Here is a 14,637-nt window from a genome sequence, read left to right as displayed (position 1 = left end):
GCTGAACCTAACCTTGACTGTACCATCAGATCCTCAGGACATTAGCCATGGCCAGGAGTTTCAAATCACATCACAATTTTAAATTCAATTAGTTAATAAATGTATGGAATTGAAAGCTAGTCTCAGTAATGGTGTCATGAAAATATCAATTGCCATAACAACTTGCCCAGTTCATATATGTTCTTTATTGAAGGTTTCTGTCACCCTTACCTCATCTAGCCTAAATGGGACTTCAGACTCACAGCAAAATGGGTGATTAATGTCTGCTCCCTGAATGGTGTGGCAAGCCACTCAACTGTATCAATCACTACAGAAACATCAGAGAAGAGAAAGAAAACGACTAAACATTTGGTATCTGTAGGTGTATCGGTGTCATATGGAGTGTACAGTTCAAATAGGAGACTCGGGATCACATTCTCAAAGTAATTAAGGATGAGCAACAAAAGAATAAAAGGAGGAGCAATCATTGAGGGACTGCAGCAGTGTGGGTCCTTGACACACACCCAGAGAGAGAGAGAGAGAGTGTGAGTGAGAGAGAGAAAGAGACAGAGACAGAGACAGAGACAGAGAGAGAGAGAGAGAGAGAGAGAGAGGCCAAGTGAGCTACTGCCTACAGTTGAAAATTTAATGCAAAGTGGAAATTTGACAGAAAGTGCAACAGAAGTACAAAGGGGAACAGAGGTGCATAGGATGACAGAGGTACTTTAACGAGGGTTTGCTATAAGTAGTAATCTCTGCAAAGCGGGAGGTAAGTAGGAGAGGATAAAAGGCATGTGCAGGGGATTAAACTGATTGGTGAGTTGGACTATTGAATATTTCTAGTCTTTCAAGTAAAAGGGAGAACACATAAAATATATTCAGGGAAGTTTCCTGGATCAATATGTTGTGGATTCAACCAGGGATCAGGGAATTTTGAATCAGGTGTAATGAAGAAGGTTTAATAAATAATTTCAGTGTAAAAGATCCTTTAGGAAACAGTAACCATAACATGATAGAATTCAGCTTGAACAGAGATCTGCATCGGAAATAACTGCTCAACTTAAATGAGCATAATTGCAAAGGAATAAAACCAGAGCTGGTCAGAGTGGACAAGGAAATTAGCAGTAAAGATGGTTGATGAACAATGGAGACATTTAAGAAAATAGTTCATGGCTCACACCAAAGACATATTCCAGAGAGGAAGGAAGATTCTAGGAAGGGGATAGCCATACAATGGTTTAATAGTGAAGTTAAGGATCGCATCAAATTAAAGAAACAAATTGCAGCAAAGATTAGTGTGTGATGATACCATGCTTTAAGACATTTATTTTGTCCTTTGATGTAATGAAGAGAGATTGAGACAGAGATAGAGAGTGGTCTGTTCCAAGACAATGAATTAAACAGCTTATGAGGCCATGTGGATTTCATTATTGAAGATGGAACAATAGAAGCAGCATGAACAGATGAGGTCAGGCTTCTACAGAACCAGGATTTTAGTATAACCTCCAGTTCTACAGGTTCAACACTGTGTTGGTGAAGAAACGTCTCTTCCTCTCACTCCTAAATGACTTATTTTTACTTCTATGTTACTCAAAATGGCGCCAGAGTGTGGCGAGAGTTGAAGCTTTTCACTGCATTTTTTTCCTTAAATACAAATGACAATATATCAACCAATCAATCTACTCGATATCCTTAGACTATGATCCCTGGATCTGGATTCATCGGTTATTGGAAATGTCATTGCTTTTACCCTGCCTAGTTCTATTAGAATTTACAGGTTTCAATGAAATTACCCCTTCATTCTTCTAAACTTCAGTCAATATAGTCCTAACCGATCCAGTCTCTCTGTATGTCAGTCTTTCCATCAGAAGAATCAACCTGGTAAACTTCTGTTGCACTCCGTCCATAGCCAGCTACATGCTTCTCAGAAAAGGAGGCCAAATTTGCAATGGTCAATAGCACCACATCCTCGAATAGGGAACTGGGATCTTAGAGTCAGAGATGTACAGCACGGAAACAAACCCTTCGGTCCAACTCGTCCATGCCAACCAGATATCCCAACCCAAACTAGTCCCACCTGCTAGCACCCGGCCCATATCCCTCCAAACCCTTCTATTCAAATACCCATCCAGATGCCTTTTAAATGTTGCAATAGTACCAGCCTCCACCACTTCCTCTGGCAGCTCATTCCATACACATACCACCCTCTGCGTGAAAAGGGGGCCCCTTAGGTCTCTTTTATAACTTTCCCCTCTCACCCTTAACCTATGCCCTCTAGTCTGGTGTCTCCCAATCCAGGGAAATTCTTTGTCTATTTAGCATATCCATGCCCCTCATTATTTTATAAACCTCTAGAAGATCATCTCTCAGTCTCCGACACTCCAGGGAAAACAGCCCCAGTTTATTCAACCTCTCCCTCTAGCTCAAATCCTCCAGTGTGAAAAACGACCCTCCACCACCACTCTGTCTTCTACCTTCAAGCCAGTTTTGTATCCAAATGGCTAGTTCTCCCTGTATTCCATGAGATCTATGAGGAGAAAGTGAGGTCTGCAGATGCTGGAGATCAGAGATGGAAATGTGTTGCTGGAAAAGAGGGCTAATGCCCGAAACGTCGATTCTCCTGTTCCCTAGATGCTGCCTGACCTGCTGCGCTTTTCCAGCAACACATTTCCATCTTCCATGAGATCTAACCTTGCTGACCAGTCTCCCATGGGGAACCTTGACGAACGCCTTACTAAAGTCCATTCGGATCACGTCTACTGCTCTGCCCTGATCAATCCTCTGTTACTTCTTCAAAACACTCAATCAAATTTGTGATACATGATTTCCCATGCACAAAGAGTGGTGACTATCCCTAATCAGTCCTTGCCTTTCCAAATATATGTAAATCCTGTCCCTCAGGATTCCCTCCAACAACTTGCCCACCACCGACATCAGGTCTATTGTTCCCTGATTGTCCTGACCATCTTTCTTAAACAGTGGCACCACGTTAGCCAACCCCCAGTCTTTCGATGACTACCTGTAACTATCGATGATACAAATGTCTCAGCAAGGGGCCCAGCAATCACTTCCCTAGCTTGCCACAGAGTTCTAGGGTACATCTGATCAGGTCCTGGGGCTATATCCACTTTTATGGCTTTCAAGACATCCTGCACTTCATCCACTGAAATATGGACATTTTTCAAGATGTCACCATCTATTTCCCTACATTCTATATCTTCCATGTCCTTCTTCTCAGTAAACACTGATGCAAAATATTCGTTTAGTATCTCCCCTATCTCCAGCATTTTCTTTCACCCTATCAGGAATATACTATCTCTGGACTATCGTTATCTCATTTCTGAAAGCTTCTCATTTTCCAGCCATCCCTCTATCTGCGAACATCTGCCTCCCAATCAGCTTTTGAAAGTTCTTGCCCAGTACTGTCAAAATTTGCCTTCCTCCAGTTTAGAACTTCAACTTTTAGATCCGGTCTATCCTTTTCCATCATTATTTTAGATCTAATAGAATTATGGTCGCTGGCCCCAAAGTGCTCCCCCACTGACACCTCAGTCACCTGCCCTGCCTTATTTCCCAAGAGTAGGTCAAGTTTTGCATATTCTCTAGTAGGTATATCTACATACTGAATCAGAATATTTTCTTGTACACACTTAACAAATTCTTTTCCATCTAAACTCTTAACACTATGGCAGTCCTAGTCTATGTTTAGAAAGTTAAAATTCCCTACCATAACCACCCTATTGTTCTTACAGATAACTGAGATCTCCTTACAAATTTGTTTCTCAATTTCCTGCTGACTATTAGGGGTCTATTGTACAATCCCAATAAGGTGATTATCCCTTTCTTATTTCTCAGTTCCACCCAAATAACTTCCCTGGATGTATTTCCAGGAATACCCTCCTTCAGTACAGGTGTAATACTATCCCTGATCAAAAACGCCATTACCCCTCCTCTCTTGCCTCCATTTCTGTCTTTCCTGCAGTATTTGTATCCTGGAATATTAAGCTGCCAGTCCTGTCCATCCCTGAGCCACGTTTCTGTAATTGCTAGGATATCCCAGTCCGATGTTCCTAACCATGTCCTGGGTTCATCTGCCTTCCCTGTTAGGCCTCTTGCATTGAAATAAATGCAGTTTAATTTATCAGTCCTAATTTGTTCTCTGCTTTGTCCCTGCCTGCCCTGACTGTTTGACTCACTTCTTTTCTCAACTGTACCAGTCTCCGATTGATTTCTTTCCTCACCAGCTCCCTGGGTCCCAAACCCCACCTTACCAGTTTAACTCCTCTCAAGCAGCTCTATCAAATCTCCCTGCCAGTATATTAGTCCCCTTTTATTTCAGGTGCAATCTGTTCTTCTTATACAGGTCATTTCTCCCCCAGAAGAGATTCCAATGATCCAAAAATGTGAACCTTTCTCCGATACACCAGCTCCTCAGCTATACATTCATCTGCTTGATCCTCCTATTTCTACCCTCATTAACTTGTAGCACCGGGAGTAATCCAAACATTAATACTCTCGAGGACCTCTTTTTTAAATTCCTGCTAAACCCTCTATATTCTCCCTTCAGAATCCCATCCTTTTCCCTTCCTATGTTGTTGGTTCCAATGTGTACAATGACCTCCTGCTGGGTACTCACCCCCTTGAGAACATTTTCTTTCCTCTCTGAGACATTCTTGATCCTGGCACCTGGGAAGGAACACACCATTCTGATTTTTCGCTGCTTGCACAGAAACGTCATTCTGTGCCTGGGACTAGAGACTCCCCTAACATAAATCGATCTCATGGAACCTGACGTACCCTTAATTGCATTAGAGCTAGTCTCGATACCGGAAACTTGGCTGTCCATGTTACATTCCCCTGAGAATCCATCACCCCTTACATTTTCCAAAACAGCATACTTGTTGGGGATAGCCACAGAAGACTCCTGCACTACTTAACTACCTCTTATCTTTCCTGGAATTAACCCATCTATGTGACTGTATCTGCAACTTTTCTCCCTTCCTATAACTGCCAACAATCACACCCCCTTGCTCTTGTAAATTCCTCATTGCTTCTAACTGTCGCTCCAACCGATCCATTCAATCTGATACGATTTGCAACCAACGGGATTTATTGCAGATATGATCCTCAGTAACATAAATTCTCCCTAAACTCCCACATCCGACAAGAAGAGCATATCACTCTATAAAGGTCCATTTTTGCTTCTTACAATCCACAGACCCAGAAAATAGTACCATTTTATTCCTCTACAAAACACTGCTCTAGGCTAACTTAATACTTATGGCTTATATTTTTAAATTTAATCAAGAGACATATCTCAATAAAACATATAAATCAAGAAAGAACCACTCTGTTCACTATTGTAAATTTACAGCAAGGCTATACTTAAAACTATTCACTTATCTGTGCTGTGACCTCTCCAAAACAGGTTCCTCCAAGGTCAGTTATGAATTTCACTGTTTGTTCCTTTTCCTAGACGCACTCTGATGTCTAGCGATACATGAATTCAACAGCAAAGACAGTAACTGCGCAGGTTCACTGCTGTGTCAGTTAGCAGTGTAGGTTTCTTTCTCACTCTCCTGCACTGACCTGACCATGTCTGTTCCTCTCCCTTTTAAAAGTGCCGTTGTTTTGACTTTTTTTCTCCAAAGTTCCAAAACAATGCGACAGCATATAAAAAAAATTGCTGCTTCTGGATTTTGAGGAAATCACCTTCAACACCTAAAACAACTCAAAAAGGGAGCAGCCTGTTACAGCCAGAAATTTTTCCCATCCTCCATCTTGGATTAGCCAGAACTTAGTGAATAGGTAAGACAAAACAAGACATAGGTGCAGACGGGGCCATTCAGCCCACCGAATATACTCCCACCATTCAATGAGATTATGGCTGATCCAATAATCAACTCACTTTCCTGCCTTTTCCACATAGTCCTTAATTTTCTTACTGATTGAAAATAGGTCTATCTCAACCTGAACTTAAGGGAATTTATATTTGCCAGGAATTGGTGTTGGAGAGACTGTTAGGTCTGAAGGTTGATAAGTCCCCGGGGCCTGATGGTCTACATCCCAGGGTACTGAAGGAGGTGGCTCGAGAAATCGTGGATGCGTTGGTGATTATTTTTCAGAGTTCGATAGATTTGGGATTGGAGGGTGGCTAATGTTATACCACTTTTTAAGAAAAGTGGGAGAGAGAAAGCAGAAAATTGTAGACCAGTTAGTCTGAACTTAGTGGTGGGAAATATGCTGGAGTCTATTATAAAAGATGACATTACGACACATCTGGATAGTAGTAACATGATAGGTCAGAGTCAGCATGGATTTATGAAGGGAAAGTCCTGCTTGACTAATCTTCTGGAATTTTTTGAGGATGTAACTCTGAAGATGGACAAGGGAGATCCAGTAGATGTGGTGTACCTGGACTTTCAGAAAGCTTTTGATAAAGTCCCACATGGGAGGTTAGTGAGCAAAATTAGGGCGCATGGTATTGGGGGCAAAGTACTAACTTGGGTTTAAAGCTGGTTGGCTGATAGGAAACAAAGAATAGTGATAAACGGCTCCATTTCGGAATGGCAGGCAGTGACCAGTGGGGTACCACAGGGATCAGTACTAGGACCGCAGCTTTTTACAATATACGTTAATGATATAGAAGATGGTATTAGTAATAACATTAGCAAATTTGCTGATGATACTAAGCTGGGTGGCAGGGTGAAATGTCATGAGGATGTTAGGAGATTACAGGGTGACCTGGACAAAGTTAGGTGAGTGGTCAGATGCATGGCAGATGCAGTTTAATGTGGATAAATGTATGGTTATTCACTTTGGTGGCAAGAACAGGAAGGCAGATTACTACCTAAATGGAATCAATTTAGGTAAAGGGGCAGTACAGAGAGATCTGGGTGTTCTTGCACACCAGCCAATGAAGGTAAGCATGCAGGTACAGCAGGTAGTGAAGAAGGCTAATAGCATGCTGGCCTTCATAACAAGAGGGATTGAGTACAGAAGCAAAGAGGTTCTTCTGCAGCTGTACAGGGCCCTGGGTGAGACCACACCTGGAGTATTGTGTGCAGTTCTGGACTCCAAATTTGAGGAAAGACATTCTGGCTATAGAGGGAGTGCAGCGTAAGTTCACGAGGTCAATTCCTGAAATGGCGGGACTACCTTACACTGAAAGACTTGAGCGACTGGGCTTGTATACCCTTGAGTTTAGAAGACTGAGAGGGAATCTGACTGAGACATATAAGATTATTAAAGGTTTGGACACTCTGGCGGCAGGAAACATGTTTCTGCTGATGGGTGAGTGCCAAACCAGAGGACACAGCTTAAAAATACAGGGTAGACCATTTAGGACAAGAGATGAGGAGAAACTTTTTCACCCAGAGAGTGGTGGCTGTGTGGAATGCTCTTCCCCAGAGGGCTGTGGAGGCCCAGTCTCTGGATTCATTTAAAGAAAGAGTTGGATAGAGCTCTCAAGGATAGTGGAATCAAGGGTTATGGAGATAAGGCAGGAACAAGATACTGATTAAGGATGATCAGCCATGATCATATTGAATGGTGGTGCAGGCTCGAAGGACAGAATGGCCTACTCCTGCACCTATTGTCTATTGTCAACCTTGAATAGCAGTTCCTCAACAACCAGAATGAAAAGTTAATGTCCGAACCAATAGCAAATCAGATACAGTGTGAAATCATGAATGGTAAAGAAAGGCTTCGAGAGAGAGCAATAAGAAAAAGAGAAAGCTAATAAATGATATTTAATTTTTCAAAATCTCCAACAATAATTCAAATCTAAAGCTATTTGACTCCATAATTGTACAAACTAATTTCCATTGCCAGAGAGGTTGTTCAGTTTGGAAGTATTTGAGACTTATCATGCTTAAAATTTATTTGGATTGGAGAGGACAATCTCTCAGTTTTTTTCACAACTGTAGCTTTTATATCACATAAATAAAACAATCTTACACCATTCCCTGTATTTCCAATGCTCGTCTTTCAATGACATGGCACAGTGTCTGAAAAACAATACAAACTAGCAGAAACTTGCAGGGTTCTACGGTGAAATATTCCATTATAGTAAACTTTGGTTGGATATTTACTTTTGAGCAAAGTAAAATATTAACCTACCTGATAGCCTCTTAAAGCAGTATTGTAAATTGTATCAAACTTAAATTTAAAATTAACCCCTCCGGAGCCACAGGTTGTGAAAATCCTAAATCGTATCAATGGACACTGTGTGCTCTCTCTTCAGGGGCACTCAGGTATGCACATACCACAGAAGAGACACAGGCAGTCAGCACCCTCATCAGTGCATCTATGTATTTTTTTTTAAACAATACTACAATCAGAACTGCATGTAGCACTCAAAAGATTTGACCTATGTGGATTTAGCATAACTTCTCTACTTTTTTATTCTGCCCTTCTAGATTTAAAAGATGGGGCTTGTTTTGCTATTTTACAGAATAAATCAGAACGGAATGGAATGGAATGGAATAGAATAGAATGGAAATTTATTTGTCACATGTACTTTTACATAAAAAATACATTGAAAAGTTTTATAAGTCTCCCAACCATAATGCCTATATTAATGACAAAAGTCATATATAATAAACAAAATAAAGTAAAATTAAAACAAAAGTTCATCACAGTTAACTGCTCCTGGGCTTGGGGAAAGCAGAGTAAGGAACAATGGAAGGCCCTGTAAATGTAGCTAGGACAAGACTGCCATTCCAGAACGAGAACACCATGCCGGGACAAGACCGCCACGTCACGCCTCTAGAATATTGGGTTGGAAGCCTCCACCAAAGAAGACCGTCATGCTTGGCCGAGACCTCTTGCCAGGCCACTGGAATACCTGGATGTAGAAGATGAAGAAGACCTCCACACAGGAATAAATCCTTTACACCAGGATGAGATATGCTGGGACAAGACCATTAAACCATACTGAGACTGCGACTTCCCCTTTAGGCGCCCATTCCTAGCTGCGGACCTGCATTCTCAGCCTAGCTTCCAAGTCCGGGCCAGTGGAGTCAGCCCAGCACCTGCTCCTCAATCACCGGGAGAACCCGGCTGGAGTGGAACGGTGTCCAGATCACCCTGGTGCTGCTGCCAGGGGCCTTCTCCTTCACCAGTGATTTCCAGACTTAAAAAGAAAAGAAAACGAAGAAAAAATAAAAAGAGCTAAAAAGAAGAGAAAAGAAAGAATGAACGCTGACTGGTGTGGACAAACCTCAGGTTCAGCCCACCTCCTCCACTTGCACCTTGTGCATCACTTGCTTTGCTAACACATTACACACATTTAATGATTGATGTATTTGTACTCCGAGATTCCAGTCATTATCTACCTCAGACAGAATTTTCTCATTTTGTAAGAAGTTCCCTCTCTAATCATATTACTGTGTCACACATTTATATGCCTTGAACTTAACTTGCTAATTATTTAACCATTCTGCAACTTCATTAATGTTCTCCGAAAATTCATTAGAAGCAACGTTAGTACTCCCAATTTGATAACATCTGCAAATTACAAAAGTTTGGCTTTTGATTCAAAACTCCAAATCCTAATTAATCTGTCACTCAATGAGCCAATAGTATTATTTGGCATAAAGCTACATATATTCTCAAAAAAAATTCACATTGCAGAAACCTGCATTCTTATGGTGATAGTTTACTCTGTGAAAGACACAAGGTATTTCACAGGACCACTATCAAATTTGACACCAAGGAGATATTGGTCAAGGAGGTTGGTTTAAAGTAACACCAGAAAGGAAGTTAAAAATCACACAACACCAGGTTATAGTCCAACAGGTTTAATTGGAAGCACACGAGCTTTCGGAGCGACGCTCCTTCATCAGATGGTAGTGGAGGGTTCAATCCTAACACACGGAATTTATAGCAAAAATTTACAGTGTGATTTAACTGAAATTATACATTGAAAAATTGATTGTTAAGCCTTTCATCTGTTAGAATACAGTGATAGTTTCACTTCTTTCATGTGTAAATCACAAAACCTTTTTTTAAAAATGTTGCATTCTCGGGTTAGCTGTTAACAATGGGTGATAGCTAGACAATATATTGAAGGTGTTGGCCCCCTGTGTTCTCTGTCTATGCCATGATGTTTAGATTGATTCTAATCTAAAAAGTGAGATAACGGAGTTTTATATAAATTCATGCAGTTTTTGAGCTCAGAGTTCTACACGAATGCTTGCAGTTTTTGACCAAAGTACAATGTTACCCTGCAGGGTTACATTGTACTTTGGTCAAAAACTGCATGAATTTATGTAAAACTCCGTTATCTCACTTTTTAGATTAGAATCAATCTAAACATCATGGCATAGGCAGAGAACACAGGGGGCCAACACCTTCAACATATTGTCTAGCTATCACCCATTGTTAACAGCTAACCCGAGAATGCAACATTTTTTAAAAAAAGGCTTTGTGATTTATACATGCAAGAAGTGAAACTATCACTGTATTCTAACAGACGAAAGGCTTAACAGACAATCAATTTTTCAATGTATAATTTCAGTTACATCACACTGTAAATTTTTGCTATAAATTCCGTGTGTTAGGATTGAGCCCTCCACTACCACCTGATGAAGGAGCGTCGCTCCAAAAGCTAGTGTGCTTCCAATTAAACCTGTTGGACTATAACCTGGTGTTGTATGATTTTTAACTTTGTACACCCCAGTCCAATACTGGCATCTCCAAATCATGACCAGAAAGGAAGAAATAGAAGTACAAAAAGAGCATTTTAGAGCAAGAAAAATTCAGAGTTTCTAGGCAGCCAAGTGCAGGCCCACCAAAGACGAAAACCAGAAACACTCAAGAGGCCAGAACTGGAGAGGGCAGCAATAAAGGTGATGCTGTCTTTGTTTGAGACTTGCAATTTAACATATCAAATTATGCTTACTTCTAGCCCACCCTGGGGCATAACTGCAGACAATTTTATTGTACTGTTCAAACAAAAAAGTACTGCAGATGCTGGAAATTAGAATTAAAATCAGAAATTGCTGGAAAACTCAGCAGGTCTGGCAATATCTGTGGAGGGAAAGCAGAGTTCACATTTTGGGTCCAGTCACCCTTCATCAGAAGGGTTCTATTTTACTGCTAAAGTTACATGGCTCAAAGAGTCTCCAGACACAATCAAAACTTCAAAGGATCAAATCTATACCAGGAAACAAAATGGATATTCAGAAGTTTAACATTAACGCCATAAGTCTAACTCAAAATCTCATGTCCACCCCCAAAACATACATTCCACTCTGCTACTTACGGCACAAGTTTTAAGATGCTTTTGCAGGTGCTGTCCTCTTGCAGTTCTGTAGGCAAAGTGTTCAAATGGGATTTTGGCCAGACATATAGAGAACTCTCCCAACCAAATAAGACGAAAGACTGTGAATTCACTTTCGCAATCAAATTCTTTATGGCTTCTGACAAGCCTTCTTTAATTCCGATCTCTGATATCAAAAAAGAAACAATGTTACAAGTTCTGTAGATGTCAATACTCATATTTATAAATTGCATAACAGTTCTATGGCACACAAGCGTCAGACAATAACTATCCTCGATGAGAGAGAATTGAACCATTGCCCCCTGACATTCAGGGTCATTACAATTGCTGAATCCTCCACTGTTAACATCTTGAGGCTTAGCATGGATCAAAAACTGAAGTGAATCAACAATACAAACACTGTGGCTACAAAAGCAGGTCAGAGGCTTGTAAACTCACCTGTCCATGCCTGTCCACCATCTATAAAGCACAAGCCAGGTGTGCGAGGAAATACTCTTCATTTGTTTGAATGAATGTAGCTCCAAATGACACTCACTAAGTTTGACACTATATAGATCAAAAAAAGCTAGTTTGATTGGCAACCTATCCATCATCTCCAATTTCACTCCCTTCATTGATGCTGCACATTGACCAAATCATTCACCATCTACAAGATGCATGGCTCAACAGTACCATCCTAACTCAACCTTAACAATCCCGAAGAAAAAGGACAGCAAATGCATGGGAACACCACCACCTCCAAGTTTCCTTACAAACTACACACCATCCTAACTTGGAACTATATAACTGTTATTTCACTCTTGCAGTATTAAAACAGCAGTATCACAACATGAAGATGTCCCGACACCTCAAGGATTGAAGTGGTTCAAGAAAGGAGTTATTATCTTCTTCTCCAGAGCAATTAGCGATGGGCAATAAATGTTCAACTAGATGGTCACAGATATCAATGAGGAGAAAGTGAGGTCTGCAGATGCTGGAGATCAGAGCTGGAAATGTGTTGCTGGAAAAGCGCAGCAGGTCAGGCAGCATCCAGGGAACAGGAGAATTCACGTTTCGGGCATAAGCCCTTCTTCAGGAATGAGGAAAGTTTGTCCAGCAGGCTAAGATAAAAGGTAGGGAGGAGGGACTTGGGGGAGGGGCGTCGGAAATGTGATAGGTGGAAAGAGGTCAAGGTGAGGGTGATAGGTCAGACTGGGGTGGGGGCGGAGAGGTCGGGAAGAAGATTGCAGGTTAGGAAGGCGGTGCTGAATTCGATGGATTTGACTGAGACAGGGTGGGGGGAGGGGAAATGAGGAAACTGGTGAAATCCGAGTTCATCCCTTGTGGTTGGAGGGTTCCTAGGCGGAAGATGAGGCGTTCTTCCTCCAACCGTCGTTTTGTTGTGGTCTGACGATGGAGGAGTCCAAAGACCTGCATATCCTTGGTGGAGTGGGAGGGGGAATTGAAATGTTGAGCTACAGGGTGGTTGGGTTGGTTGGTCCGGGTGTCCCAGAGGTGTTCTCTGAAACGCTCCGCAAGTAGCCGGCCTGTCTCCCCAATATAGAGGAGGCCACATCGGGTGCAGAGGATGCAATAGATGATGCAATAGAGGATGCAATAGCCCTGAAGAAGGGCTAATGCCCGAAACGTCGATTCTCCTGTTCCCTAGATGCTGCCTGACCTGCTGCGCTTTTCCAGCAACACATTTCCATCGCTGATCTCCAGCATCTGCAGACCTCACTTTTTACCTTTTATCTTAGCCTGCTGGACAAACTTTTCTCATTCCTGAAGAAGGGCTTATGCCCGAAACGTCGATTCTCCTGTTCCCTGGATGCTGCCTGACCTGCTGCGCTTTTCCAGCAACACATTTCCAGCACAGATATCAATGCACAAGAAATAAAACAAAATCAACAACTGACTTTAAAGCACTAAGATATCCCCAGGCCCTTTAAGAGCATTATAAAATACAATTTGACAAACAACATTAGGAGATTTTACACCAGACTTGCAAATGCCTTTCAGAGAGCTAGGTTTTAAGAAGCACCTCAGGTACATAGTTCTTTGAAAGTGGCATCACAGGTAGACAAGGTGATGAAACAGTTGTTTGGCATGCTTGCCTTCATTCATCACAACACTGACTATAGGAGTTGGGACATTATGCTGCTGCTCTACAGGACATTGATGAGGCCACTTTTGGAGTACTGCATACAGATCTGTTTGCCCTGCTATAGGAAGAATATTATTAATTTAGAAAAGGTGCAGAAAAGATTTATAAGGATTTGACCAGGACTGGAGGGTATTATGTCCAGAAATCATCCATAAATCATCTTGCCTGAAAGTTGGTTTCTGAGATATTAGGAAGGGGCCAGGTATCCTATCATTGTCAACTTCCTGATAGAGTCAGAGATGTACAGCATGGAAACAGACCCTTTGGTCCAACTTGTCCCAACCCAATCTAGTCCCACCTTCCAGCACCCGGCCCATATCCCTCCAAACCCTTCCTATTCATATTGAAAGGTCGATTTTCCCGCTCTTCGGATGTTGCCTGACCTGCTGTGCTCTTCCAGCACCGCACTCTCTGCTCGAATCTCCAGCATCTGCAGTCCTCACTTTCGCCTTACTCCATTATGTGCCCTTCCTCCCACCACAACGAAGGTAAAAATTCCTCAGTTATTGTATCAGGTTGATCATCTTTCATCAGAACAGAAGGAAAGTTGTTTACTGAAACCAATGGAAATAGGAAAGGGTAGGAAGAGCAATGACATGATTTGTGATACTTAATCACCCATTGTCACCACACTAACATAAGATCATTTGATGCAAAACAGTATGGTGATATGTATAGTCAAAGGCTCTGTCCAGATTAGATATGAATAATTGTATAATAAACATCTGAACAAAGCAGGAAGAGACCAAGATAGGTCATGGACAAAAAGATTCAGAGTTGGACCAAGATGAAGAACTTAAATGACAAGCGACAGGAATTACAAATTCATATTTGTGAATTGAACAGAGGTGTTTCACAAAGTAATCACCCAGTCTACACTTGGTGTTTCTAATGTAGTGACAACTCACTAAACTGAAAATTGTACAGGTAAATCACTGTTTCACTTGGAAGGAGTGATTAGGGTCTTGGATGGTGAGAAGAGAGGTGAAAGAGCAGATATTGTATTGTGCAAAAAGGTCCTAGAGGGGAGGATGTGATAAAATGACTGAGTGGATCAAGTTACTATAAAAAGCAAAAAGACAATGGCAGAAGAGATGGGCTTAGTAATGTCATCAGTCCTTGGTATCAGTCATTGAAGTTGCACCTCTTACTTGTGATGCACCAGGCTGCTGTTGCAGTTACCCCTGCAAACCATTCAGAGTATGAGTGTTTTGCACTTGTATTC

At 41.5% G+C, this 14,637-nt stretch overlaps 1 protein-coding gene across 2 annotated transcripts in view; it reads right to left on the bottom strand.

Annotated features, from left to right (window-relative positions):
* The window catches only part of LOC122556135 (ufm1-specific protease 2-like), a 64,924-nt gene that overhangs the window by 33,251 nt on the left and 17,036 nt on the right, over nucleotides 1-14,637 (bottom strand). For both annotated transcript variants that reach the window (XM_087973427.1, XM_087973421.1), the window contains exon 3: nucleotides 11,249-11,432. In XM_087973427.1, the coding sequence (XP_087829553.1) occupies nucleotides 11,249-11,432 (184 nt within the window). The remainder of the gene's footprint in view (nucleotides 1-11,248; nucleotides 11,433-14,637) is intronic.

This window comes from Chiloscyllium plagiosum, unplaced genomic scaffold (assembly GCF_037043375.1).
Source record: "Chiloscyllium plagiosum isolate Xiang-an unplaced genomic scaffold, Cpla_swu_hap1 HiC_scaffold_2, whole genome shotgun sequence".
NCBI classification, from domain to species: domain Eukaryota; kingdom Metazoa; phylum Chordata; class Chondrichthyes; order Orectolobiformes; family Hemiscylliidae; genus Chiloscyllium; species Chiloscyllium plagiosum.
This window is presented reverse-complemented; position numbering and strand designations above follow the sequence as displayed.